The 25,979-nt window shown below is 40.4% G+C and overlaps 5 protein-coding genes across 5 annotated transcripts; 1 reads left to right on the plus strand and 4 right to left on the minus strand.

The window, feature by feature from the left end:
• Positions 1-2,737: 2,737 nt before the first annotated feature.
• K444DRAFT_566466 (flavin-binding monooxygenase-like family protein) lies at positions 2,738-5,157 on the minus strand. Its single transcript, XM_024877131.1, has 7 exons — positions 4,855-5,157; positions 4,254-4,802; positions 4,085-4,201; positions 3,747-4,024; positions 3,552-3,694; positions 3,357-3,489; positions 2,738-3,273 (listed from the first exon to the last, which is right to left on the minus strand). The coding sequence occupies exons 1-7, from the start codon at positions 4,883-4,885 to the stop codon at positions 2,953-2,955; spliced, it is 1,572 nt and encodes a 523-aa protein (XP_024734313.1). The 5' UTR covers positions 4,886-5,157; the 3' UTR covers positions 2,738-2,952.
• A 1,724-nt stretch (positions 5,158-6,881) lies between these two features.
• K444DRAFT_665763 (uncharacterized protein) lies at positions 6,882-8,282 on the minus strand (the record flags this gene model as incomplete). The annotated part of the gene is made up of 3 exons (XM_024887110.1): positions 6,882-7,491; positions 7,598-8,059; positions 8,160-8,282. The coding sequence occupies 3 exons, from the start codon at positions 8,277-8,279 to the stop codon at positions 7,180-7,182; spliced, it is 894 nt and encodes a 297-aa protein (XP_024734314.1). The 3' UTR covers positions 6,882-7,179.
• Positions 8,283-9,053: 771 nt separating this feature from the next.
• Positions 9,054-10,280, minus strand: K444DRAFT_632510 (uncharacterized protein; the record flags this gene model as incomplete). Its single annotated transcript, XM_024883483.1, has 4 exons — positions 9,054-9,251; positions 9,321-9,902; positions 10,164-10,193; positions 10,260-10,280. The coding sequence occupies 4 exons, from the start codon at positions 10,278-10,280 to the stop codon at positions 9,054-9,056; spliced, it is 831 nt and encodes a 276-aa protein (XP_024734315.1).
• A 3,904-nt stretch (positions 10,281-14,184) lies between these two features.
• On the plus strand, positions 14,185-16,621 carry K444DRAFT_693166 (uncharacterized protein; the record flags this gene model as incomplete). Its single annotated transcript, XM_024887839.1, has 6 exons — positions 14,185-14,592; positions 14,673-14,845; positions 14,910-15,522; positions 15,726-16,046; positions 16,140-16,232; positions 16,298-16,621. 6 exons carry the CDS (start codon positions 14,185-14,187, stop codon positions 16,619-16,621), a joined length of 1,932 nt encoding a protein of 643 aa, XP_024734316.1.
• A 6,461-nt stretch (positions 16,622-23,082) lies between these two features.
• K444DRAFT_615869 (uncharacterized protein) lies at positions 23,083-25,784 on the minus strand. Its single transcript, XM_024880812.1, has one exon. It carries the CDS (start codon positions 25,732-25,734, stop codon positions 23,215-23,217), a length of 2,520 nt encoding a protein of 839 aa, XP_024734317.1. The 5' UTR covers positions 25,735-25,784; the 3' UTR covers positions 23,083-23,214.
• Between the last annotated feature and the right edge of the window lie 195 nt (positions 25,785-25,979).

A 25,979-nucleotide genomic window follows, 5' to 3' on the forward strand; every position in this document is an offset into this window, starting at 1 on the left:
CTATAAGTAATAGGGGTACTATTTATTAAGATTTCTTTATTAAGGACTAATATATTACCTAATATACTAGAGAAGTATATATTATATTAGTCTATTAACCAGAAGCTTTATATAACCTATTAATTACTACTTAAGCTATTAAACCCTCGAAAACTAATATAAAGGCACTTAATAAATATATTTAATAGCAAATTAAGAATATTACTAAAGAACTAAGATTTATAAAGCTAGTAAAGAAGTTCTTATATTTAATTATTTTTATAAATACTTTATTTATAAATAATAAAGATCTCTTTTCCTAAATCGGATATATTCTAGTTCTAGTAAACGGAATTAGATATACTAATATTATTTACTAGTTCTTTACTAAATACAAGAGAGTTACTAGAAGTATTCTAGCTTCGGAACTCTATAGTATGGCTTATAGCTTTAATATAGGTGCTTTAGTCAAATCTATAATTAATAGAATATTAGAAATAGAATTATTACTAGTAGTCTATACGGATTTGAAGTCATTATATAAATGCCTCGTCAAATTAGGAACTACTCGAGAAAAGCGTCTAATAATTAATATAATATACCTTTGCCAGATATATAAATAACGAGAGATTATAGAAGTTAAATAGATTAAGGGAGAATTAAATCCTGCTAATTTCATAACGAAATTAAAGCTAATAAATACCCTTAAGCGCCTAATTAATACAAATACTATATAATTAAATATAGAGAAGTAAATCGAGTATAAATAGGGCAGGAAATAGATATATGAAATAGAAGAATATTATAAGAGAGGAAGTCACATATAAAAGACTGCGGCCTTTAGTATATAACTAAAACCTCAGAAGTAATATGGATATATAAAGCGTTTGGGAAATCTGGTACTAGGCCGGATTAGGGAATTTATATATAATTAGAGGAAGATACTATTTTTCGTGTTTTTAGAGAGTTTCTAGTATTAGTATAGCTATTTCTTTGGGAGTTATATATATAGTTATGGGATACGGGATACGGGATATAGATAATAGGATATAAGTAATAGGATATGAGATACGGGATATAGTTATATAACCTTGCATTCTATTAGTAACTCGACTAGTAGACTAGACCCCTTTAGGCTTAGCAGATTTAGGGATCGCATATTAATACTATAATACTGCAATCCCTATTTCTAAATAATAACAACTTTACTAACTAATGCAACTAGTATTTTCATGCCTATATAACAGTGCCATATATTACTGTTACGCTCTGCCGCTTCACTAGGAAATTTAGCGTCACGTGATCACTAATGACGCATGCGGCTGGCTAGTATTTAGAACACCAAAGCTCCTGTACATACGAGCTTCCTTCCTTAGTTTAGAATCCTCGGATTAAGAGCCACTCTACCTTGCTTTCCAAGCCCAGAGATTCGGTTTCGTGACAATTACTAGTAAACCGACAAGTACTTTATAAAGCAAATATAAGTTTGTATTATAATTAATATAAGCTATTAATTAGTAATTAAATAACTTTAAATATTGATTTTTAAAATATTTAATTAGTATAAAAGCTAAGATAATAATATTTTATTTATTTAGATTTTAATACTAGAATTTAGATTTTTTAAAAAGATTACAAATATTTATATAAGCCTCTTTATATATATATTAAAATAGCTAATTATTATAAAAGTAGTTTTATATTAGTTTCTTTAATATAATAAAGAAAGCTCTTATAAGTACCTTTTATAAAGGCTTTATATATTAGTAAATATTATAATAAATAATAAGTTTATAATTAAAATTATTATTAGTTCTATTATATTTTTATATTTTACCTATTTCTTTAATAAGCTTTTTAATAGAGCTTAAAGGGTTTTTAGGCTATATAATAAGAGTAATAGTAATAGAAGTAATAAAGAATCTATATTTACTTCTATATTTGTATTTGTACTATATATTACTAGCTATTCCTGTATTAGCAAGTAGTTGAAATCAGAATATAAGTAATTAAAGGCACTTATTTCTGTCCTCTAAAGATATATAGACTGAGAGAATTGGGCCCCTTGTAAGGTCTATTCTAACTTCTTTAATATTGGCATCTGACCATAGTTATCAAGGATCATGATATTGGTTGACGATATGCCAAAATCATCCGGGCAAGTGTCTTGTTGCTAGATCTCATTCCAGCCATTCATTTGCTTCGGTACAACTTGATTTTCTGAGCACGCACAATGATTAACGAACGTTTCACCTACATCGTCAACGAGTGTTTACCACAACACTACCCTACGATCTTCACCCTCGAGCAAAACAACTATGTCCTGAACACTGTTACAAACTAGAGTTTACCGACAACTCCTCCAAGTGATCCAATCGTAGCACTTCGCCTCTTGAAGATCAATATCGACGAGGATTTATTTCTGCTCCTTCCAAGTCCATATGGAGATAGATACTCCCTTCAGAGTTTCATCTGGTGCTACCCAGTGGGCTTCGATCCAGGCGATAAGCTGGGGTTGAAGCTGAGGGAGACGCATAAGCTTGTCCCGGGGAATGGCGAGAAATTTCAGGGGAGTCTAGATCGGTAATTTGGGAAGTTGGAGGTTGGGAAGGCCGTGTATCGAGTGAATATAAGTGTTTCATTGATATGCGTGAAGATAAACGGGCTGACGCAAAACAGTGGGCAATGGCAACCAACGACTCCCTCTGCGAAGACGGTGAATACCATCTTCATGAAGGGCAAGAGGTATCCACTGAGACAGAGAACAAAATTTTGAATTGCTGTGTGCGATGCGAACTGCAGACATTGTTTGCACCCAGAAAGCCTAGAGAGGGGGGGGTACTGGGAGGAAAAGCAGAATGCGGAGGATGCTGAACCTCTTCTCACCCGGCGGCTTACAACTTCCTACCCCGAAATAATCTTACAATGACAAGACAATTTCCCCCTGAAGAAGTTTCTAGACCTAAAACCAATCTAAGGGACAGAGGCACCCTCCCTCATTTTCCTCAATGCCTCTTTCTCCTCCTTGCTGAGTTCCCTGGCCCCCTTCGCAATCCTCAATATCGACGCCACAGCAATCTCCTGATCAGCTCCCTCACCTAACAACCGAAACTGCCCACTCGACGGGATACTCATGTACACCGCATTCAACACTGACAGAGCACGAAAGGGATTGGACGTGAAGATCTTGCGGAAGAGTGCGCTGAAGGAGGGGTTTGCGTGCAGGGGCCGCAGGAGACGGTCGGCATATTGGAAGGGCTCAATGGTGACGGTGTGCCGGTCTGAGTGGACGTACTGAAGCAAAAGTTTGTTAGTGAAATGGTGTTCGAATGGTATGCGAGGAATAAACTGTTTGGTTAGGTCTAAAGCGGACTTACGTTCTTGGCGAGGTGTTGTTGGAACTGTTCGATTGATTTGGACATTTGTTCGCGAGTTGGGAGATTGAATTTCTTAGCTAAGATCCCAACGGACCATCTTGCTTGTATTTCTGCCATGGGTGGAAGCGGGCCACTGAAGGACATATTTTCAGCAAAGTGATCCGATAGATCCGAGGCAAGAGCAGATGTACTTACGGCAACTCAAGGATGCCGATGATGAACAAATTCTGGTAGTTCGGCGGAGTAACCAATTCGTACAAGTTGACTGAATTGGGAGAATCTATAAAGAGACTTTTCTTGGCTCTGTACGAGTCCTCTGGAAGATAAGGGAATTCAATCTGCAAACACATTAGTGGTAATAACTTCAAGGGTAAATTTTTGGAGTTAGACAAGATAGCCTGTGCAAGCAATAATGACGTCCACGTCCAACTCCATGCCATTGGTCAACAAAAGCCCCTTCTCCGCAAATTTTTCTATGCCAGCACGGTGCGGTGTGATAAGGCCGACGTGGATTTTCTCGAGGAAGTCACTCCGGACTGTCGGATTTGCTTTAAGGATCCCATGTTTGGGTTTGAGTTTAGGTGGAAGATCGCCTATGAAGAGATTGCACAGCTTTGTCTGGGCCCATTTGGTGATAGCTGATGGCAGAACAGTTGCTGCAAATCTACCTGTACGCTCTCTCATTAGTACCTACCATGAGGAATTAGTTGGGGGCAAGGAAGTCGTACTATCGAATGCCTCAACTGGCTTGCCGAAGACAAAGCGTGGTATGATCCAGCCACCTTTCCGGGTGATCACGTGGAGCGCTTTGGCTTGAGGAGCAAGTTCTGAGGCGATGTCCACGGCTACGAGAGATATCAATGAGGGGTAAAGAGGGTCGGGGTTTGGAACTGATACCTGAACTTCCAACACCGATCACGGCGACTTTCTTCCCCTCGAATGCTCCAGGTGTTCTGTATACATGGCTGTGGATGAATTGTCCCTTGAAATCTGCTAGTCCTTGGAATTGAGGTATGAAAGGCGTTGTATTGTGGCCCGTGCAAGCAAAAAGTGCATCGTAGGTCCCTGTCTTGGCGCCTTCTTCCGCCGAAGATGTGATTTCCCACTTTCCTCCCTCGAGCTGTACGCACTTCATAACCCTGGTGCCCAACTTGATGTGCGACATCAGGTTGAAGAATGTTGCATACTCATGCAGATATTGCACAAATTGCTTGTGACCAGTGTAGACGGAGTAACTAGCAGGATCCATAGGAAAATCGCTGAAACTGCTTGTGTCACGACAAGAGTTGAAGATGGTGCCTTGATAGATGGAGGAGTGCACTTCTCCTGTTACGGGATCGGGATCTGTATATTGCCATTGTCCGCCGATGTGGCCTTGGGCTTCGAATATTATTGCTTCGAAACCAGCCGCGAGACATTCTTTCAGGGTCGTCAAACCAGATACCCCTTTTTAAGTTTAGATTTTGACAATCCGAGGCAGGATACGGCGTTTACTAACCAGCACCGACAATGAGAACTTTCAGAGTCATGATGGATACCTTTACTGTTTGGTTGTTGCGGTTTTGGTTTGCGAGGATCGTCTGCTTTCGGGTGGAAGGATTAAATGAGATGATATGAGCAAGGAAACAAAGCTTGGTGGCTTGCAATCCTCGAATGAAGCAGCTATTTCCGGGAGAGCGGATGTCTGTAAGCCTCAAGGGCGATCTTCCGGCCTATCAGAAGCTGTCTTGTTGCCTCATTCGCTAGTGTTATTTGCGTGCCAACTAGTTGGTGCAAAGCTTGTGAGTTCCGTGAGGTAGCCTGGTTATTGATTTCCACTCACGAAAGACGAGCAGCGAGTAGCCGTGCCTGTTCGTGTGGGTTTGGTGCAAGAAAAGTATTATTAAGATTAGAAACGACGTTGGCAAGAAGTAAGACCTCATATCGCTTAGGCTGGCTGACACACGGGTATACCTGTGGTGGCAGGCGCGATTTCAGGGGCACAAACTGTGCCACACAACTCTCACCTCAAAATCTTGGCATCATCTTGTACCTCTTTCTCTTCTGTACTTTGAATGCAATGAAAGAACTTTCATACCCAAGCAGTAATCCTGAGAAATCCAAGTAGCCTAGGTAAGAAAGCTAGGTCCTGTTGTATACTTTGCAAATCACGTGCATGTGTGTTTTTGTCTTAGTGCTCCTAAATCAGGCTAGCGTGATTCAGGCCCCTCAACTTTCTCTGCAACCATTATACCTTGTCCTTTAGAGGACTCAATCAACGTTAAACTTACCCTCATATATTAAGGCTTTACTGCATTGATTACCAGCTCTGGTCGTGACCTCAGCATTGTTTGCCTGCCTGTTAGCACGGGGAAAACTAAAACGACCCCCCCCCGGATGTCGATTAGGGGTGTCGATGGGGAGCAAACTAACCACTAACCCAAAGTAGAGGCGCTCGGACAGGAACACCAAAACTCTGGTTTTTTCTTTATTTTAATTCAATTTTATAAGGAATTAATATAATTTAACTCTTGTTTTATTTCCTTATAGCGCTAATTAAGGGCTATTTAAATATGAACTTTTTATAAAAATTGGATTAGTAATAGCTCTTTAAATTAAAGAAGTTGAAAATTTCATATTTTATAGCTTAAAGGTAAGCTTAAGAAAGCCTAGAAATTTAGCGAAAAAGTCCCTAAAACCAGATATAAGAGCCCTATAAGCCCATGATTTATAGGGCCTTATAAGGCTTAAAAACTAAAACTTAATTAATTAGTATATAAACTCCCTTAAATTAAAATACTATTTCAAAGAATCTCTTTATTATAAGTTAAGAAGCACGGGATTATAATATAAGGGTTATTATATAGTAGCTGTTGCATGGCAATTGCAGGTAAGTCACGTGTGCTTGGCTCACGTGACTACACACACTGTATTTAGCTCTAGCCATCCGTGCCACACCTCTCTCCTCTCCATTATCCGAATATATTACAATACAACCGCATTTAATGCAACAGTAGCTCATACTTATATTAAAAAATCTAACTTAAGATTTTTAAAGAGCTTAGGTAGCCAATTACAAGTCGTCAAGTCGTCGACACCCCTAATCGACCCCCCCCCCCCCCCCCCCCCCGGGGGTGGGGGGTCGTTTTAGTTTTTCCCGTTAGCACCAACACTCCTGCTGCCCTGCTGCTCCGTGACCGTAAAACTTGACCGAGCTTGCTCGTCTTTATTCGACGGGTTGGGAAAATGTAAAACGACCCGCCCTCCCCCCTCCCGGACATCGTTTTACTTCTCCGATAAATTCCTAAAAGCGTTTAATGGCAAAAGGCCGATTTCGCTAGCGACTGTACTTCGAATAGCTATGAGTTGGGGAAGCAAGAGGTCAATGGCTGAGGTGCTAACGATTTGGAGATGGAAAGCTACTCTTACGTGTGTGATAAAGGACGGGAAAGGTTCGGTTCTGGCGCTAGATGAGCATAGGAAAATGCCAATAAATATGGGTCCACATAGCAAGATGTAGGATTAGCCCAAAAGAAACTTTCCACTGCAAATAATAAGTTATCTTTGAATCGTGATTTATTAGTGGAAACTGCGAACTTTGGCCACCAAAGAAATCGTAAAACTTTGAAGTCCATAACGGAACGATCCTCTAATGCCCGCTGATTCCACGATACTGAGTCGGTGAGAGTTATATTATGATCTAGGAGATCAACAAGGAATAAAAAGGATTGAATGAAACATAACATTTGGGAAACTACTCCCTAACCAAAGTCCAAAAGCTCTTAACCCCGTTCCCTAACTCCCACCCCAATTCCTAACCTATCCCTTAACCCTCCTATCTTCCCTATCCCAACCCCATATTCCTAAGAATCCTTACTACAAGTCTCCCACTGCTTCCCCCCTTCCAATTCAATTCCTCTTTCCACCTCCACCTCCCCGATCCTCTCCCTACAAGCACCCACTCCCTCCCAACAGTCCTAATCCCCAACCACCTAATACAGAACGCCAAAAACTGAAAAACAGAACAGGCCCACGTCAATGCTAAGAACGACCCGGGGTAGGGATTCGGCCCTACACCGCTGCCAGAGAGGCGTTGGATGGAGAGGATTTGGTGCGTCATGATGCCGGAGCCGATGAAGAAGCAGAGCCAGGCGATCTGTGTTTGTGATTGTTAGGATGATTGTAAATTGCGTCGAGTCTTAACTCTTCGCTGGGATGACTAGGATGTAAAAGAGGGGAGGGGATTGAGAGGAAGGACGTACGAGAGACATAATAATAGTCTCACTCCACCACGCTCTACCACACCAAAGAGCAAAAGACAACGCAACAAAACTCAGAAACACATTCGAAACCCCCGTATACCACGCACTAATTGCCGTCCTCGTGCTCCATCTCTGGGCCGTCATTTTTTCGGCAAGACCTATGACCTCAGAAGATAGCGTCGAGGTAATGGTATCATGGAGCGAAAAGCTATACCCCGAATATCGTCTCACACATGTTATGTTTGTTGTGCTGGAGGTGAGCACAGAGGGGTTGCTTGACGAAGGAATGTAGTACCCCGAGCAGACGGAGAAGTAGTGCATGATGTACCAGTCTTTGACGTTGAGGTACTGTGTGATGGATGGTGGGTTGACTACATCGGACGGAATCAGGGAAACGACGGCATCGTGAAGGGAAGAACTGGGGTCATGGTAGGCGTCGAGGCCTAGAGAGGAAGTGTTGAACTTGAGAAAGTTAGTGAGCTGTAAGACTAAGAAGGGTGGTGAAGGATGAAGATATCATGAGTTTGAGCAGCTCAAAGTCAGAATTGAGGGATTAACTTACGGTTGCGATAGGAATGCCAGTATTGGTTCCTCTCACGCCAGCGAGGATAGTCACCAGCGACAGGGCAAGGACAAGGACAACGAGCCAGAACTCAGCGACGGATATGTTGAACTTGCGCATATTTATTCTGATAGATTTGGTTCTTTGCATTCGCTATTCAGGAGTTGGGGAGAAAGCTTGTTATTTTGAAGCTTTTTTCAAGTGAGAGCGCTCAACTATAAGCCTCATTGAACGCCGAAGGATGTTGGGCTTTCTCGCGTGATCGTGGCTTGGGCGCTGTGCTGCATCGAATTTGTGAATTTGATTGGACAGCAAAAGCCCCTCGCTGGAAGAGCAAAGCAAACGGGGCGACCGACAGGGTTCTTCGTACTGGATGTCGGTTTTAGGAAAGGGAAGTCTGGGGTAACACCAAGAACTCGGGCGGATGTTAGACCGTCGGAGGTAAGAAGGCGCACATACGTTTCTTTACAAGCTCCTTCCACAGTCCTGTATCAACAACATCCGTAGTAATATTATCATAGACTGCAATTCTCGATAATTCGTTGTGCTACCATAGGTACAGGGATCTGAAGCTCAGCTAGGCTACACCAACTCTAGCGCCAATTAGTATGGGTCCAAAAATAAATCACAGAGAGCTAGATTTTGAAGCTTCGCTCTGCTGGCTGTTAAACGTCGATGGAATCCCATTGATTCCTCAAGGGGGGTCTCAAATGGCGGGTTTAGCGGGAGTTTGAGTACCAAATACGCCCGAAGGTGATTGGAATCAATGCAAATGACGCCATCCCATCTTCTCGCGTCTCCTTGCCATCCTCGTCCTTTGGGGCATTTGAGGAGTAACACCAGATGAGCTCCAGCGCAAGTTGCTTCTTGAAAGTTCCAAGCTCGTATTAGCCATTAATCTGAAGCCAAAATCTCAAACAACCCAACTATATCCCATGGTCTTGGGCTCAACTCTGCTTCTCTACCCAAACCAGCTGGAGGAAGATAGCCGTAATCATCTTGATACCTAGCTTCGCGGAGACCATTCAGAGCCTCTGTATATCGAGGCTCGTAAACGGATACGGATAGGATTCCAGCGGTGAACTTGGCCCGCTAAAATACCAGGTCTATTGATTATATCCCTAGCTCCTTGTTAGTTCGATTATCTTGATTAATGCATACTTGGTCAATCCATATAAAACAGGTATTGTGGTATGTAGCAAAATGAATTGTACGATTAAGCACTTCATTGGGAGCCGTCACCGGCCGTGGCGTGGATGACTGGGCATCGCTCACGGTATATTTCGGAAATCTTTCCTTTGTCTGCCAATAATAGGAAACCGTAACATAGTCGGTAGTGCCAGGAAACTCGCCAGGCTCTGTTAGCCAAAGATCGTGCATCGACTTGGTTTTAGGTATGGGAAACGGGAAATATTCGTTCATGCCTGGCTGCTCTACAGATTTCAGAGCTAGAAATCGTAGGTTGTTGGCCCATTTCCGAGCCATAGCTTGGTCCAAAGTATACTGTTGAATTTCGAGCATCTCCTTGCCTATCGGAGCTTCCGCTGTGAGTCGAGGCTGACCAAATGGCCCATGGGTGTCTAAGCACATCTGGTCTACCAACTGGGATGCAGGCGGCCGGTAGACTAGATTGCCGTCCTTATCGTGCTCCGAAGACCATACATTAACATGTGGATAATCATCATTTTTGGGAGTCTGCGTATGTAAAAATGTTCTCTCGGACTTGATAGCCTCGCCGATAGACTAGTTTACAGGAGTACCACTCATGACTAAGTGATATTCTTGTCCTCTAAGAGGAAATTTTGTAAGTAAGGTAGGGTAAGGTAAGGGTAAGGTAAGGTAGGATGAGGTACGGCTATTTTGGGAGAAGGCTCCTTAAACTATTAAGGCCAGCCGTAGCATATATATACTAGGCAATGAAGGTGCGCGGCATTAAAATCCGTCCATGTTTATTCGTTGCGTAAATTTAAGCGAGCATTTTCTCCAGCGAACTGTTACACACACCATAAGGCTTGAGGACCTTAGGCTCTGCAACTGCACGTGCAGTGCAATAGAACCTCAGGCAGAAGTCACGAGCAGGAAAGCCACGTGGTGGATTACCGGCCGCGATAAATGGTTCATGGTAAGCCACGATCCTTAGGGATCCAGGCTCTATAAAGAACTATATATATAGTTTGGAGGTTTTTCCTATATGGATAAGAGCTTTGTGCTCAACTCCAATGGCATTCTAAGCGTACTCAGGACTCAAGGCTTAGCTCTGGTTAGAGTAGCCACTGCTTAAGCTCAAAGAAGGAAATGGACTTTAGTGAGCTCACTTGTCGTCTGAAATTATAATAGTAAAGCACTCCCGGGCTCAGAACTTATTGAAATGGGAACAATATGGAGGTGCAAAAACGAATTGAAAGTTGACTAGGCATAAAATGACTGGATACAGGCAGAGTAAAGAGTGAAATAAGAGAGAAAAGTGTCCAAAGTATAGTTCTTATCCCCCATTAGCCTTCAGCAATATGGGTGGTGCCAAGCTCACTTTCTCCGATACATTATAAATCAGCTAATAAAGCAAATGACTATATATTAGTAAGCGTTCCGTAAAGCTCCGCAGTGAAGCATTACAAATGTGAGTGGAAAAAACTAAATTAGTGGTTAAACCTGATGCTGGAAGGACTGGTAAGCTAGCCAAGCTAGTGTATCACCAATTCAATAAAAGGCCAGGGGAAATGATATGAAAGAAGGGTCCCACAAAAAAACTATAAAATAAGGAAAAGAAGTCGAGATCCGTTGTTTACAGTCGTGCTTTTGTCATTTTTAAAAAAAATTCTAAGTTTCCTGGAAAAAAATTCTATTGCAAGTCCGGGGCATTAAACTGTTCCACCTGTGCGCTGGTCTTGCGTGCCCTAGAACACCTTTTCTTTCCTTAATTTCGCACTGGTAAGGAGAAAAAATATATCTCTGCTTATATTTCGATCGATACTAAACGGAATACCTCGAGAGCTTGAGGTTTGAACGGGAAAAAGTAAAACGACCCCCCCCCGGGATCGATTTGGGGTGTCGATGGGGGCCACACTAGCCGAAATCAGCAAGCGGTGGCGGGTGCCCGTATACATTACTTTGTCTGCACCAGTATGTGCAAATTAGTGTATATTGGTACCTAATGCGCGTATTGCATTCTCTGCTCTAATAGCTCGTTGCCATTATTATTATTTCCAGACAAATTTAGTTATATCGCAATTAGTCAAAAAAAAGATTAGGGTCTTACAGGTTTATAGTAATGCATATTCCCTCTTAACCTCTAGTAGAATGGGAAAATATAAAACGATACCTTTCCAGGTATTAATTAAGGGTATTAATTAGGGGATATCAATTAGGGGATTTCAATTGGGGGGTATTAATTAGGGATATCGACCTTAAGAGAGCCTGAAAATTTAGCGATTAAGCACCTGGAACTTATTTGCCTCGGGCACAATAATTGCCTCGCCTATTCTACGCCCCAAAACTAGAGCTCTTATATAAACTTCCTTATACCTATATTAAGAATTCTGATTTGAGAGAAAGGCTTAAGTAAATATAAGTAATAAATTAGGTATTATTAAAACTTTAAAATCATTAATACTCCTATTTAATACCGGGGAGGCAAGAGGGGGGATAAGGAGGGTTGGTGTCGTGTGTGCGATTCTAGGGTCGGGAAGTGCCGAGCGCTAAGCCAAAAAAGGATTCTGCCATCGACACCCCTGATCGACACCCGGTGGTGACCTCTGTTTTCTGTGGGCTCCGGTTTTCCAAATCTTAACCCGAGCCTCGGAAGTCGGAACCAAGGAAGCTTCGCCGGTCGCCCAATTAGAACCAGACCCCGATGCGACGGCAGGCGGCAGAATCCAATTTGTTGGGAATCGGGTCTCACGGCTGCGAAGACCGTTTGCAAGCAATTAAAAAGAAACTACTCCCTCAACAAATCTGGCATCTGGAATTGAGCCTGAACCCCCCAAAAAATACGGTCCCACCCCTACACGCGCTAAGCCCTCCGCGCCCTAGTCCCCGACCCCCTTGCTCCCTCACCAACCGGCCGCCCGCGCAATCCCCCCACCCCAAAAATTATCGTACGGGCCTAAAAATTTGAGATTCTGAAAGCGCGCACGCGGTTTCGCAATCCTAGAACTAAGAATTAGTCAACACGGCTTGTAGGGGCAGCCAAAAAGTGCTGCTTTCGCGCGCTCACATTGCGCTAGCGGATAGCGTCCGGGGCGGGGGCTTTGGGGTACTAAGCGAGCGCTGCGCGCCTCGAACTTACCCTCCTATCGCGCAGCTATAACTCTAGCGGGAGCAATCGGAGAAACAAAAGGGCTTTAGATTCTGAAAGAGCAAAAGCTAATAGTGATTTCGATATGCGGCTTCTACTTAATTATATTAAAAATTAGCTGCCGTAGGTGCCTGAGAAAAAATTTCGGATTTGCGCGCGTAGCACGCTTTAAGCGAGACGCCCCCCCTTGGCCAGGTAAATAACACCTTATCTCCGCCATTCCTAGCCCGCTTTTGGGGCCGTAATTTTCTAAGCCATGAGATAACCTCATGACAATTGAAGGCTAGCTTTCATTGTGGCAGACATAGATACACACCCATCACACTTACTAAGATCAGTCGCGCAGGGAGTTCGCTACCATAGTGCGTTGGCCATCCCTCCGCCTTGCGTGAGGCTGTCTGGGCCGAAGAGATCGGTTTGGCAAGAACTGTCAGAGGCTGCAACCAGCCGTGACAGGCTGTTCTATACCAACAAAATGCAACCGCTGGACAACCAAACCTTCCCGTAGTTTCCTTGCATGAGGTTTGCAGTGTGTTAGAAACGGACACTTTCGAAGGGAAAAGCTCTCATATTTAAGCCATAGATGAGCCAGGTTTAGCAGGGTTCAGCTCACCGCATCTCATTTTAAAATTTGGCATTTTCTCAACCTCAACCCGGCCATACTCACGTTACAGATAACTTTCCAAATCGTGTAGGTAATTGCATGTAACACTTCAATTTAACAATTCTAATCCTTTACTTAATTAAACAGCCTCATTGCTGCCCGAATACGTGTCACGAGTCACGTCGCACAGACCGAAAAAATCTCTTCACCGAGTACAAGATGGTTAGTTTCTAGATCACCAGAGCAGTTATGTTCCACAGACTACTGCACGGCATGTGTTCCATCTTGATACTGCCCCCTTAAACACTTACAGTGGGTCCTTGGGTAACGCCGCCCTAAAACCTCGTTAAAGTCCCCAAAAGAGGAAATATTAGGTGCTTTCAGGACTCTCTACTCGCTAATCCTTGAGTTGGCCTACGTAGGCGTGATGTTATCCTTGGACCCACTGTAAGTATTCAAGGGGAGGCGAGGCCGCGGGGGGATAGTACGTCCATTGTACATCTTAGCGATCTTTACAAAGTGAATTTGCTGACGAAAATACCGCCCTCATAGCCTCCCTCGAAAAGCAAGAAGAAGACAATATTTGTGTTCTACTGTGTAACAACTCCAAACACACTTGTCATTCGAGAAAGCGTATCAAAGCTAATGCTTGCTACAGTGCGCTTGCGGACATGGTCCAATCCCCGTACAAACGGAAAATTGCACCTATTGCCAGCAGCCACGATGTGCAGAGTGTAGGGTTGAAAAAGTAGTCAAACGATAGAAGTTGGGCACTCGAAGCTGGGAGTTGGGCACTGCAGAGGCGGAGGCCAGTAGCGACTGGGCGAGTGCAACGATTGAAGATGGATTGTATATTTGAGATGCTTATAAGGGTGGTTCGGTTCGTTCTTGTACGTGGTATACTTGGGTGGCGGCAATGTTCAATATAATGCTTAATCCATGGCCGGGGAGCCGCGGGTCACCAGGTGTTATCTTTGTCCTCAAGTATCTTTGCTCCCGTGTTGATTTTCTTTTTGTTGTTGTTGTTTTAGCCTTTTGGTGTGCCTCTTAACGCCACCCTCCTCTCCGTTCTTGTTGTCCTTCGCCGAGTGGGGGCTAGGGGAAGGCTGACCCTGATCATTATTCATATGGCCAATAGTCGAGGAGAACAGAGGTCTGCCCAGAGGACAAGTTTGCGCCTGAATTTAACACCCTGCGAATGGAACAGGGAGTTTGCGACTCGTCGACCGGATCTTGATTACAGCCGCGAAAACATACCCTACATCGTGACTCAAGGACTGAATGAGAATGTCGTCCGCACCTTCATGCTAGACCCTGACGAATCAGACGTCTGCTCACCCCAGGCGGATATGGTTGAGGCTTACTGCATTGGTGCAAGTCTGGAAGCTCTCGGAGCAGATGAGGGAGAAGCGAACGAGCGGTTTGTTGCGTATTTGGATGAAAGGGAGTTCGAGGAAGGAGGGGGGCCGGGGCGTCAAAGACCTTATCAAGGACCATTGACTGCAGGCAAGCTTTATAGAGAGCTGAAGAAACCAGTAAGTTTCCTAATCCTCAGTCACATATAATTTTGCATTACAAAAGACTATGAAAGCTCATGCATGGGACTTTACCTTAGCGCTTCCGCTGTGGTGATTCCAGCCCTCCCCTCAGTTACGACACTACAGTTAACGTCAAACCGGGGGTAATCGTTAGTCCGGGGAATCTAACAGAGTCCGCCCCGAGTGAAAATCAAAAACAGAAAGGAGTAAGCGAAAGGGGAGAAGAAGAGGTGCCAGACGCCGACCGCCGGTTAATGCGAGTGAACACCAGCGTTGCCCATCTTCATCTTATGTCGAACGCTAACTGATTGTAGATTCATCACTGCTTTAGATCGTTGGAGCATCTATTCTCTCCTAGGGACATCATCGGACTGGCAAACCCCAAGCCTTCGCACTGCTATTTACAACCACCTCGGGTTTGAGAACTTTATTGGGGTAACCTTTCCGCCCAAAGGGATAGCGATATTTCAACTAGCATTTCACTTGCCATACTATGTATGGAGAGAATCCCCGAAGACACGCGAGGATCATCGCCGAGATGCTAATGGACGCCCCTTGCGGCAATCCCGCGACGTTTCCTTCCTTGATTGGACAAGCAGCGGCCCGTCTAGTTTTCTCTACGAGGCTCAAATTTCCAGTCTAGTTGTCGGAACGGACGAGACTAGGTGGACTGCGTATGGCTTTGTCGATAACTACTTCGACGTTGACGGAGAAGGGAAGGAAACCGTTACGTCTTACCATGAAGATAGTCTGGATGTGGAAGGAGGCATGCTCATGGACCCTTTGGCATTGGGCACTTCCGCTGCAGATACGCCAATTTGGAACCCCAAAGGTTATTTTCTGATGGTATTTCGTGTTCGTCTGAATCAGGTCAAGTGTGAGTGGCAGAAATTGGTCAGAAAAATTAAAGAAAGTATCCGTGAATATGTGAGTCCACTTTTCGTCACGTCGGCACGGGAGACTACAAGCAATGTGGGAGAATTCCTACCACGGCCGGACAAGATGTAAAGAACAGTATAACGATGAAAAAGCTACTGAGAGAGAGCGATAGGGTATCTATCAACATCTGCAAACCAATCAGTGTTATATAAGGGTCGGATTTCCCGTCTCCCAACTAACGAGTGGACTAGGCGCCCGACTATTCGCTCTCCCTCTCTGGAGAGCGACCCTCTTCCAAAGAAGCCTTGAAGCACGATGACAAGGTTCGAAGGTCTCGTAATTGGATCGTACAAGTCAGAATGCTCTCTAAGCAACTCTCAATGGAGCTATCTAAAACCGTCAATGCTTGTGAAAAGTTTTGTCTTCAAGATGCTATCTATTTCCAAGATCAGACCAAGCCAGTCAACGGATATCGGTCCATTCCCGCAATCCAAATCATCTTAGGTGAACTAGAATCGCAGAAGATGGCTCTTGAGTGTTTGGCGGAACAGTGTGATTATTTTACCAGAGAGGTAAGTTTATAACTTTACATACCCCACCTGCTTCTTAGATGAGCATTCGAAGACGAAGCATACGGTCACTGACAAACCTGTCCACCCATCCAGCTTGAAACCCAACTCAGCCTTGAAAACAACCAAGTAGGTATCCTCCAGCAAAAGATCACCCAGGACAACAAATGGCTATCAGTGATTATGATGGTGAGTTAAAGGTACCAAATTATTGTTAAAACTAATTTTTACTAATCATCTTCTTAATCTCGTAGTCTTCTCTCCCAGTAGCATTGACCGCAGGGATATTCTCCATGGATCGAAATGTCATACCCTTCCTACCTGCGAGCTTCGGATCTTTTATAGGCTTGATCATCGTATTCAGCATTCTGGGGATTGTGATTGTCATTCACTTTGTCCCCTCATACCACACTCGATGCTGGCAAATTGCTGGAGGTCTGGCCTGGCCCAAGCTGTGGGAGAAAAAGACGAAGTTTTCGGGGATCGCATTGTTACGGTTCAGCAGGTATTGGCTTTTCGGTTTCCCTACAACGCCGAGTGACGAAGAGAGGCCTCTGGAGGAGCAGACACCTGGCTAAAAGACTAGTTTCACTTATTGCCGACCTTGAATAAGCTAGAATAGCTATATTAATACCACTTCACGAGACTCAAAGAAGCCGTAATGTCATATTTCAGTTCTATGCAGTGGCAAAATCACCATTAATGTATTTTCGGACAATTCAGTGCCAGCTAGTGAGTAGCTACTGGCGGTAGTGTAAATGCATTGAATAAAGGGAGTAGTAATACGCTATTGATATAGATATCGTGGATATATAGAGTTTTAGAGGGAGAAATTCGCGAGGGGATAGTTTAATTAGTAATGCTTAGTTAGGGTTTCTTATAAATAAAGGAAGAGACTTGCCAGGCCGAAGAATATATAAGAGTGCGACTTGCTGCCTTTAGTATTAATACCAAAGGAAATACTACAGGAACTTGAGGTTTGGACCTCTGTTTTCTAAAGGTTTTCGTTTTGCAAGTCGTCTTAATATACTACTATAGTAGGATTTTTTGTCTCTTGTCCCGCGACTACTGTCACGCGTCCTGCTCTCCAGGCATACTAGCGCTAGTTTAGGGGGTTGTATAAGACTTCTGTCCATGCATACAATTAGACTTCCCAATACATTAACTTTCAGAGCTCCTTAGTTTTGACTATTTGTATTATTTTATTATTAGTATTAAGAGTCTTAAGAGTATTACTTCTATTAGTTAGCTTCTTACTCTCTTTACTCCCACTCACGCATCCAATGCCTATATAATCAAATCCCCATTACAATATTACAAAAGAAGACGATATTAAGGCTGAGCAGTGACTTCTATCGTGCCGCGACGATGAATTTTTACTCTCCTTATTGTGTAGAAAGAGATGGCAGCGAGGGTTGCAATAACGAGGATGATGGCCATAATAGCCTGAGGCACAAGTTCAAAGAACCTCTTCCAACCATCAGTCCTTACGCTCTTGAAGAACCAAGCTGAGCCCTTAGTATCAAAAGCAGGCAGCTAAAGTAGCCCAAAACCAGAGTTTGCTGACCCCCGTCCACCATAAAGCCAATAAAAGCGTCGTATTTCCAACGACGCCTTCCGGGTTGGGAACATATATGACGGGGATAGTAGCAGCTCCAACAACGTTTATTAGCAGTTGAACGGGGAGTGCTTCGGCAGGACTGAATTCATTGTGGCGGGCAAGAACTGACCGAGAAGAGAGTAGTCCGACTAGAGTTGAGGAGCAAAGCGATTTTGATGCCTCTAACATTGAAGCAGGCGGTGGGTAAAAGCATGCCTATAGTTTGTGCGTAGATGCCAACGCGGACTCCAATGCTGTACAAGTCATTGGCATAATTGGGGTTTCAGGGGGGAAATGTAAAAAGTCGATTGGGGTGTCGATTAGGGGCCAGGGCGTTCAATAGTCGGACTTAACGTCGCGACTAAAGGGGCCCACCCTTTAGTCGGGGAAAGCGAGATAGCCGTTTCGGCCTTTTTTGCCTTCTAAAAAAATTATTAGAAACTAGATATAGGAAATCTAATTAATATGTTTTCTTCGCGATCTTATAATTACTTATTGCATACTTAAGAGCTAAAGTTTCAAGTAAAAAAGATAAGATTTTATAATTAAGGCAAAAGTCGTAAATATAATACTTATAAAGGAATTATAAATAAATAATTATTATTTTTAATATTTCTAATAATTTTATTTTTAAAACTTTAATACCTTTCTATTCATATATATATATATTTAGATTTAGAGAATTGTATCTGGTTTATAAAGCTTATATTTTTAATTCTATTACTTAAAACTATTTAAAAAAATTAAGATTTTGAGTTATTTTGCTTTTATAAGCCAACTCGCTTTCTTTAATTAAAGAATAGAGCCCCTTTAGTTATAATATTAAATCCGACTAGTAGAAACCTTAAATTAGATTTTTTAATATAATAAATATAAGCTAGTATATTATAAGGCTTATAATATATTTATATACTTTTTAATTTATAATAAAAAAAATTCTTGAAATAAAATTTTAATTTAAAGAAATTATTATATTAATTAATTAAGTTCTAGTTTTAAGTCTTATAAGACCCTATAAATTAGGGGCTTTTAGGGCTTTTATATCTAGTTTTAGGAATTTATTTTACTAAATTTCCAAGCTTTTTTAAGCTTATTTTTTAATATCTTTTATTTAAGAATTAAAAGTAATATTACGAGTATAATATTTAGAGCTTAGAAAGCAAAATAAAAGATTTCTTATAAAAACGATTTAAAGCTAAGAAAGGGAAGGCTAAAATGTAGAAGGCTATAAGAGTAAAATATATTTGTAATATACTAGTTCTTAAGAAGCCTAGTATTCTAAATATCTTTATATATATTCTTATACTAGTTCTTAGATAACTATATTAGATAATTAGAATATTAAAACCTGAATTATAATAAGTAATATTTAAATAGCCCTTAATTAGTATTATAAAAAAAAATTAAAAAAAAGTAATAAACTTTATTACTTTCTTATAGAATAAAATAAATTTAAAGAAAAAGCCAGATTTTTAATATTTTTATTTAAGAGCCTTTATTTTAAAATAATAGTAAATAGCTTTTAATTAATATTCTAATTAGTATTTTCTTAGCTTATTTTTATTAACTTTAGGTTATTCTACTTTATTTAATAATAAAAATAGCCCTCTAATAGCCTAATATTATATTCTTTTATTTAAGGATTTAATTATCTAATAATTATATATTATATATTCTAGATCTTTAATTAGTTTAATAAATTATTTAAGGTTTATATACTTATATAAATTATTATAATATCTAATCTAGTTTATTTAATTTTTTGAAATATTAGAATTAATAAAACTAGTAAGCTTTATAAACTAGCTCTATTATAAGTTATAATATAGATTAGACTATAGTAAAAAATATTAATAATTTTGCTATAAGTTTATAAGCCTAATATTTAATGTTTTTTATTTAATAAGTCTGGTTTTTATTTAAAACAAACTTGAGAATTTGTCTAATAAATAATTAGATTTAATATAAGATTTTGATTTTTAAAGATATAGAATTTATTATTATAATTTTTAATATTCTTATAATTATAAGGTTTATATATATTAGTAAACTAGAGAATCTTTTAAGCTTTAAAAATATATTCTAGAGTTTACTATTTACTTATTTATTTCTAAGTAATATTATTAGTTAATAAAATATTATTTTTATAAATAACTTTACTAATAAGCCCCTATTTTAAAAAAGCTTTACAAAATATTAATATTAAAATAATATTTATATTAGTATTCATATAAATGTTTTTAACTAATATATTAATATTTATAATAATTTTCTTTTATTAGTACTTTTTTATTATATTTGAAAAAGTAGTTTTAATTATTATATAGACTAGATATTTCTTTTTAGGGATTGGCTTAATTCTGATATTATAGCCTTAATATATTAGAGAAATTACTTTAATATATCTTTATAATTAACTTATAAAGTTATTTAATACTTGTTTTTAGTTTAGATTTATCTTTATAAGTATTATTAAAAGTTCTTTAAAAAAGTATTACTAATAAAATAATAAATATTAGCCGGCTTAATTAGCTTAAATATAATAATAAAAAATTAGAACTAAAAAATTAGAACTAAAAAATTCTATTATAAGAAAACCAAATTACCTTTATGTAAAATAAATTAGGAAATAAAAATACTAATATTATTTAAAAAGCTTTTTAAAAAGTTCTTGTTTATTATTATATATAATATATTTTATTTTATATTCTTTAAATTACTTTATTATTTAGTTTTTTATATAAAAAAATAAAGACCATTTTATAATAATAACTTATTATTATATTAAATGAAATAATATAAATTACTTACTTATTAAAGCTATAATATAATAAATAAAAGATTTAGTTATAGGCGCTATTAATATCTAAAATTAAAGTTTTTATTATTTACTTTTTTTTAATTATGAAATAATAGCAAAATTATTAATTAAATAAGTTATATTTTATTAATTATACTAATTTCTAAAAGAACCGAATTCGGGTTTTAAAAATTAATAAGAAATTTAAACTAATCTTTAATAATATCTTAGTTTAATATATAAAATAATTAATATTATATTTATTATTATAAAAAATAGCTTTTTTAGTTTAATTCTTGTTTAATATATATAATATTTCTTTAGTTATAAACTTATTACTAAGTTATTTAATTTTAAAAAATATATCTTTAGTATTATATTTAGATCTCTAGCTTTTTTTTAAATTATTATTTATATAAATATATAAATATAGCTTAATATTTATTATTAATAAAATATAAAAACGGCACTTAATATTTATTAGCATTAGTTATATTATTTTAATATAAACTACTATTATAATTTTATTTTAATAATATATTCTTTATAAAAGCAAATAAAAATTACTTTATTTAATAAAAAAATTTTAAAGCTTAATAAAAGCAAATATATTAATTAATATTTTCTAGATTTACTATTACCCTAATTATCTTTTTCTTCTTTATTTTCCAAGCCTATTTAGTAATATTCATTACTATAATATATAATATTTATTTTATTAAAATCATTTTCCTCTTTTTATAAGCTAAGAATATAAAATTATATAGTTTTATTTAAAGTACTACAGGTATAGTTTAATAATACGGTATTATAACAAGCTTTAAGAAGATTAAATATAAACTCTAGGTTATATATATTATATATAATATTATTTGATTTGATTTCTCTTATTTCTACTTTCCAGAAACTTCTATACTATTTCTTGAGGAAATTGACTTTGTTTTCGAGACATCCGGTATTAAGCCGGTCAAGATGTTTCTTAATATTAAGAAGGCTCAGAAAGAGCATGACAGGCTGGAGGCCGAAGTTGCGCTCCACGGAACTCCGGTCGTGTGATCGCTGATTGCTTTTCACAGGGACAAGTTATTTCTTGAAGAGGATATTGCAGGGCAGGAGAAGCTGACAACGGGGATTTGGAAGCTGAGAAGTAATAGGATCTGGAATTCAATATAAACTAAGCCTCCCACACTGGTGCCATTTCTCCTCGTTAACACTTAAAAAATGTGACGTCTCATAAGAACAGTCGCAGAGTTCATTTTCTAATTTACAAAGTCTCCTTTTCAACTTTCTTTTACACAGGTTTTGGGTGGAGGACACGTATATTGTCCTGGATGCCTATTAACTGTCAGCGAGCATGAAAAGCTCTCGGTTGGAGATCCAACAACCTCCCAGTATGTACTTGATTATATCATGCATCCAGACAACAGCAATGCTGCAAGAGAAAGTATGAGGCGATGGCTTGCCGGTCTCGCGCAGTGTGGCACAAATGTGCCAGGAAAGGAATGACGAAATCAGATACTCTCAGCATGTCCGCGCTCTTTTGCTCGGGTTCAAGGTCGTGAAGCTAGCAGCCGTCGAGGCCGAGAAGCAAGCGTTAAGTGACGCTATGGTATTAGTATTTATAAAGAAGAGAATCACCACCTATTTCCTCTCCTTATAGGAGCAGAGCTTACCGTTTCAAAACATACCTTCAAGTTTGCTAGTCTGGGAGACTTGACAAAGCACTTCAAACGGAAGCATTTGGCCCACATCCAAGAAGGAGATCGGTTCGAGTGCAAGGTCTGTCAAATGGGGCTGCAGCATAAACAGCATCTCCTAAATCACGCTGAGCGCATCTGCCGGGCTGTACTAGGAGCGCATGGCTATACAGCTTGAGACTACCTTTCTTCTTTTTCTCCATCCGTTGTTAGGTAATTGGCTATAAATGAGTGGTGGCAGTGTGTATTCTTTGTTACATATCTATTACTTCTTAGCCCTCTCACTTATGTTTAAGAAAGTCCAAATATATAACTTTGTTTTTCTATGGTTCTCTCTTCTCATAAATATGAGCTTGCGTATTTAGAACTTATAATAGTCACGTGAATGAGATGTTTGGCAAGTATCTGACATACCTGAAAGACCCTGGGACTAACTTCAGGTAGCAAATTATCAAATTTCTTAGGAAGTAAACGTTGAGATTAATACAATCTCCCTCTTGAAATACTAGTAAGCTATTATAGTATAAGTTGATTATATAATTAGACTCTGGAAAGAGGTTCTCTATAGTGAGCCTAGTAAAGCCTCTCCGGGTAAAACTATGAGAATTGTCTCATTCCCATGACGAATACTAATTTCTCACGCATTATAGCACTTTCCTTATAAGGTATATAGAGGATTAAACAGACGAAGTCAACCCGGAATTCATATTGGAAAGGGAATGATATAGAGGTGCAAAACCGATAATATTAATAATTCATAAGGCCTAGATAACTAAGTATAAGCAGAGTGAAGTGTAAAAAGAGAGAGAAAGGAGTTCAAAGCATTGTCCTTATCCCTATTAGCCTTTAACGATATGGGTGGTTTCAAGCACGCTTTCTCTGATATATTATAATCAGCTAATAAAGCAGATGACTATATATTAGCGAGCGTTTAATAAGCTCCGCAAGTGACGCATTACGAATGAGAGTGGAGAAGACTTAAATTAGTTGTTGAACCTGGTGCTGGAAGGAATGGTAGGCTAGCCAAGCTAGTGTACCACCAACTCAACAATTCATCTAAAGACGGAAACAGTCTCATAATTCCAAAACAAAAAGTTCTCTGTGCCAGCCAAACCACTTACTCATTCTCTTCCCCATAGAATGCAATATGATAGAATCTATCTTTGGAATAGGATGCGGTTTGTGAAAAATAATTTTGCCACCAGTAGCTCCTCCCTCCGCCAAATCCCTACTCTCGAACAGTACGGCGGAACCCCCGCCGTTTCTGGCCAAAAAGCCCATGTCTGACATTGCATGTACAAACGTACTCCATTCTATACTTTTGGCAGATTCCTCGGCAGTGGCAGGAAACATCAGGCTTAGCATATCATAAGCGCGCTTTTTCACCTGTAGTTTGGGAGTCCTGTCTTGGCTAGAGTTGACTGTTATGCCAGCCACCGCACGGTCAATCTCTTCCACCCCTCTAACTTGCTCAGCGGGTCGTGTCTTGCCTTTAGCTTTTGGCAAGGGCGCGGCATGTTGTGTCGTGGTGTCAGAACCCCACTCCTTCTGTGCAGGGACTGCGGCCGGCACACGGGTGCTTTCGATGCTGGCTAAAATTCTTTGCTGCTCAGCTTGAACTGAATCAAGATATTCCTGGGTGAGATTGCTTGAGATGACCTCCATACTTGCATGGACTTCCTCTGCACTGAAACCCGATGCCTCCAGCACTTTCTTAGGGTTCTTTCTCAGACCACTCCAGAAAGCTTCAAGCGCCTTGCGGATAAATTGAGAGCGGCTAATCCAGAGTGAATTCTTCTGTCCACTTGGCGAAGGAGCCTCATAGAAATTTTCAAGAAGTGCTGTCCCTAGACGGATGCAATCATCCTGTGTGAGATACCCGGGTATCTTCCGCCCTTTCCAAGCCACTCGATTCTCTGATCGCTCCACCTCATCAATCTCTCTGGCTATATTTTGGGGTCTGTGTAAGCGGACAGACACCAGCATCTCATGGCAAGCTTCTAAATCAGACAGTTTCTGATACAAAATCTCGTCCACACGGGCCTTTTCTTTGGGGTTGCTTGCAGCAAGATGATTTTCAAGCAAGGCGAATAACATCGCATGGTCGTAGTTTGTTTGCTTATCCGGTTCTCCCTGCATCTGAATTAAGCACCACTCCAAACGGTCTTTATCGAAACAATCTTTCTGCTCCACAGGTACCCCTCTTTTGCGGTCAACCTTGAACGCCGTCGGCCCATTGGCAGGTTGCCATTGGAAATTCCAGTTTTGGGAAAATCCAGGTCGTTGGGGCGTTACTTTCCCAATGTGCCTAGCTCGGTCAATAACTTCATTTACCAGAAGGAGCTCAAGTGCGCCCAATGCTCTGTCGTACACAGAAGGGAGGCATTCGCCTGGGTGAATACTGTCTCGGAAACGATCATGGATGCTCTTTACGTATTCGCACTCGGTTTTAATCCAGTCCCACCGCCAATAAGATAAAATGTCGCGAAAGATCTCCGTAGTTACTATTGCGCCTGCCGCATCTTTTTTAATCGCCTTATGAAATTCTCCCTGACGGTGGGCCTTGATATTTCGCCGCATATAAGCTGGCTCGGTTTGTAAAAAACATAAATGGTCTCCCACAGCTTCTAATCTGATCTGAACTATAGAGATCAAATTATCGATAGAGAAAACCGGCGGCGCAGAGAATGCTTGATTCGTATACGGTGACCATAACTCCACCTCATTAGTGTGGCTGAAGCCAAGTTTGGTCATCAGTTTCCACTTTTCTGAGGTAGTTGGCTGGTTCAAGTTAACCCCTTCAAGTATCTCGTCCACGATTTTGCGAAGGACGACCATAAGGTATGCCTGCCCTTCGAGAATAAGACGTGCCTTAGGGAAGCCGACTATGTCTGCCCTGTGAGCTGAACTAGCTTGCCAGTCTACCAGCTCTCCGTATCTTGGACCATACATGATGACGCACTTCCCTGAGTATTCGACATCAAAGTGTCCGCAGGCCCAACTGAGGATCAACTGTCTGCCATCGAACGTTGCCCAGTCCTGTGGGGGATACGCCGTCCGATTATGCAACAAGGCAAAAAAAACCGCGGGATTCATCTTGAGCACCTCCAAACTTAACCAAGGTAGTAAGAGCTGACACCGACGAGCCCAATTCCTACCCTCTAATCCACCACGTTTGCTCTCAGGCATATAGGAATAGCGGGGAATAAGCCATCGGTGCTCGTAAAGTTCTGGGATAGCTCCTGCTAGCAGTGCCTGACGTTTCGCCCTACTTTTCTTCTTCCACCGATTCACGATGGTATCTGCATGTGACGCCAGTCGTTGCAGCAAATACTGCCTCTCTTGCTCCGCATCCTTGATGTGCCTGGCGGCGATAATCTCAGCATCACGGTCGGAAACTCTACCGCGATACCAAAAGCAGGGCCGGTATTGCTCCTCAGAAGCGTAGAAGCTATGTTGGCAGTCCGTGCATTCGCATGGTGGTGTACATATGGATGCTTCAACCTCCGACATTTCGGTAACGTATGCCGGGCCACTGAGGCCCTGGCCAATGTAAGAGGAAGGGTCTATTTTCTGGAGGACCGGCATGGCCATTGATGAGCAGCACCCCTAAAAATACAAAGTTTCGTATAATTCTGCAAGAGTACTGTAGCGTGTGAATTTGTTTCTTGCAAACAGTCGTTGACTTGGGCAGCATAGCGGCCTAAAACGCCAAATTCACTAAACCTAATTCAGTTTAGTTCGCTAGCATACATGAGTCACGTGATGTAAGCATTCACGGGCCAACCACTCGGACTAGCCAATACAGCATATATGGCAGGCCATATATAAACTACCTT

The sequence above is a fragment of the Hyaloscypha bicolor genome, assembly GCF_002865645.1.
Source record: "Hyaloscypha bicolor E unplaced genomic scaffold K444scaffold_117, whole genome shotgun sequence".
NCBI classification, from domain to species: Eukaryota; Fungi; Ascomycota; class Leotiomycetes; order Helotiales; family Hyaloscyphaceae; genus Hyaloscypha; species Hyaloscypha bicolor.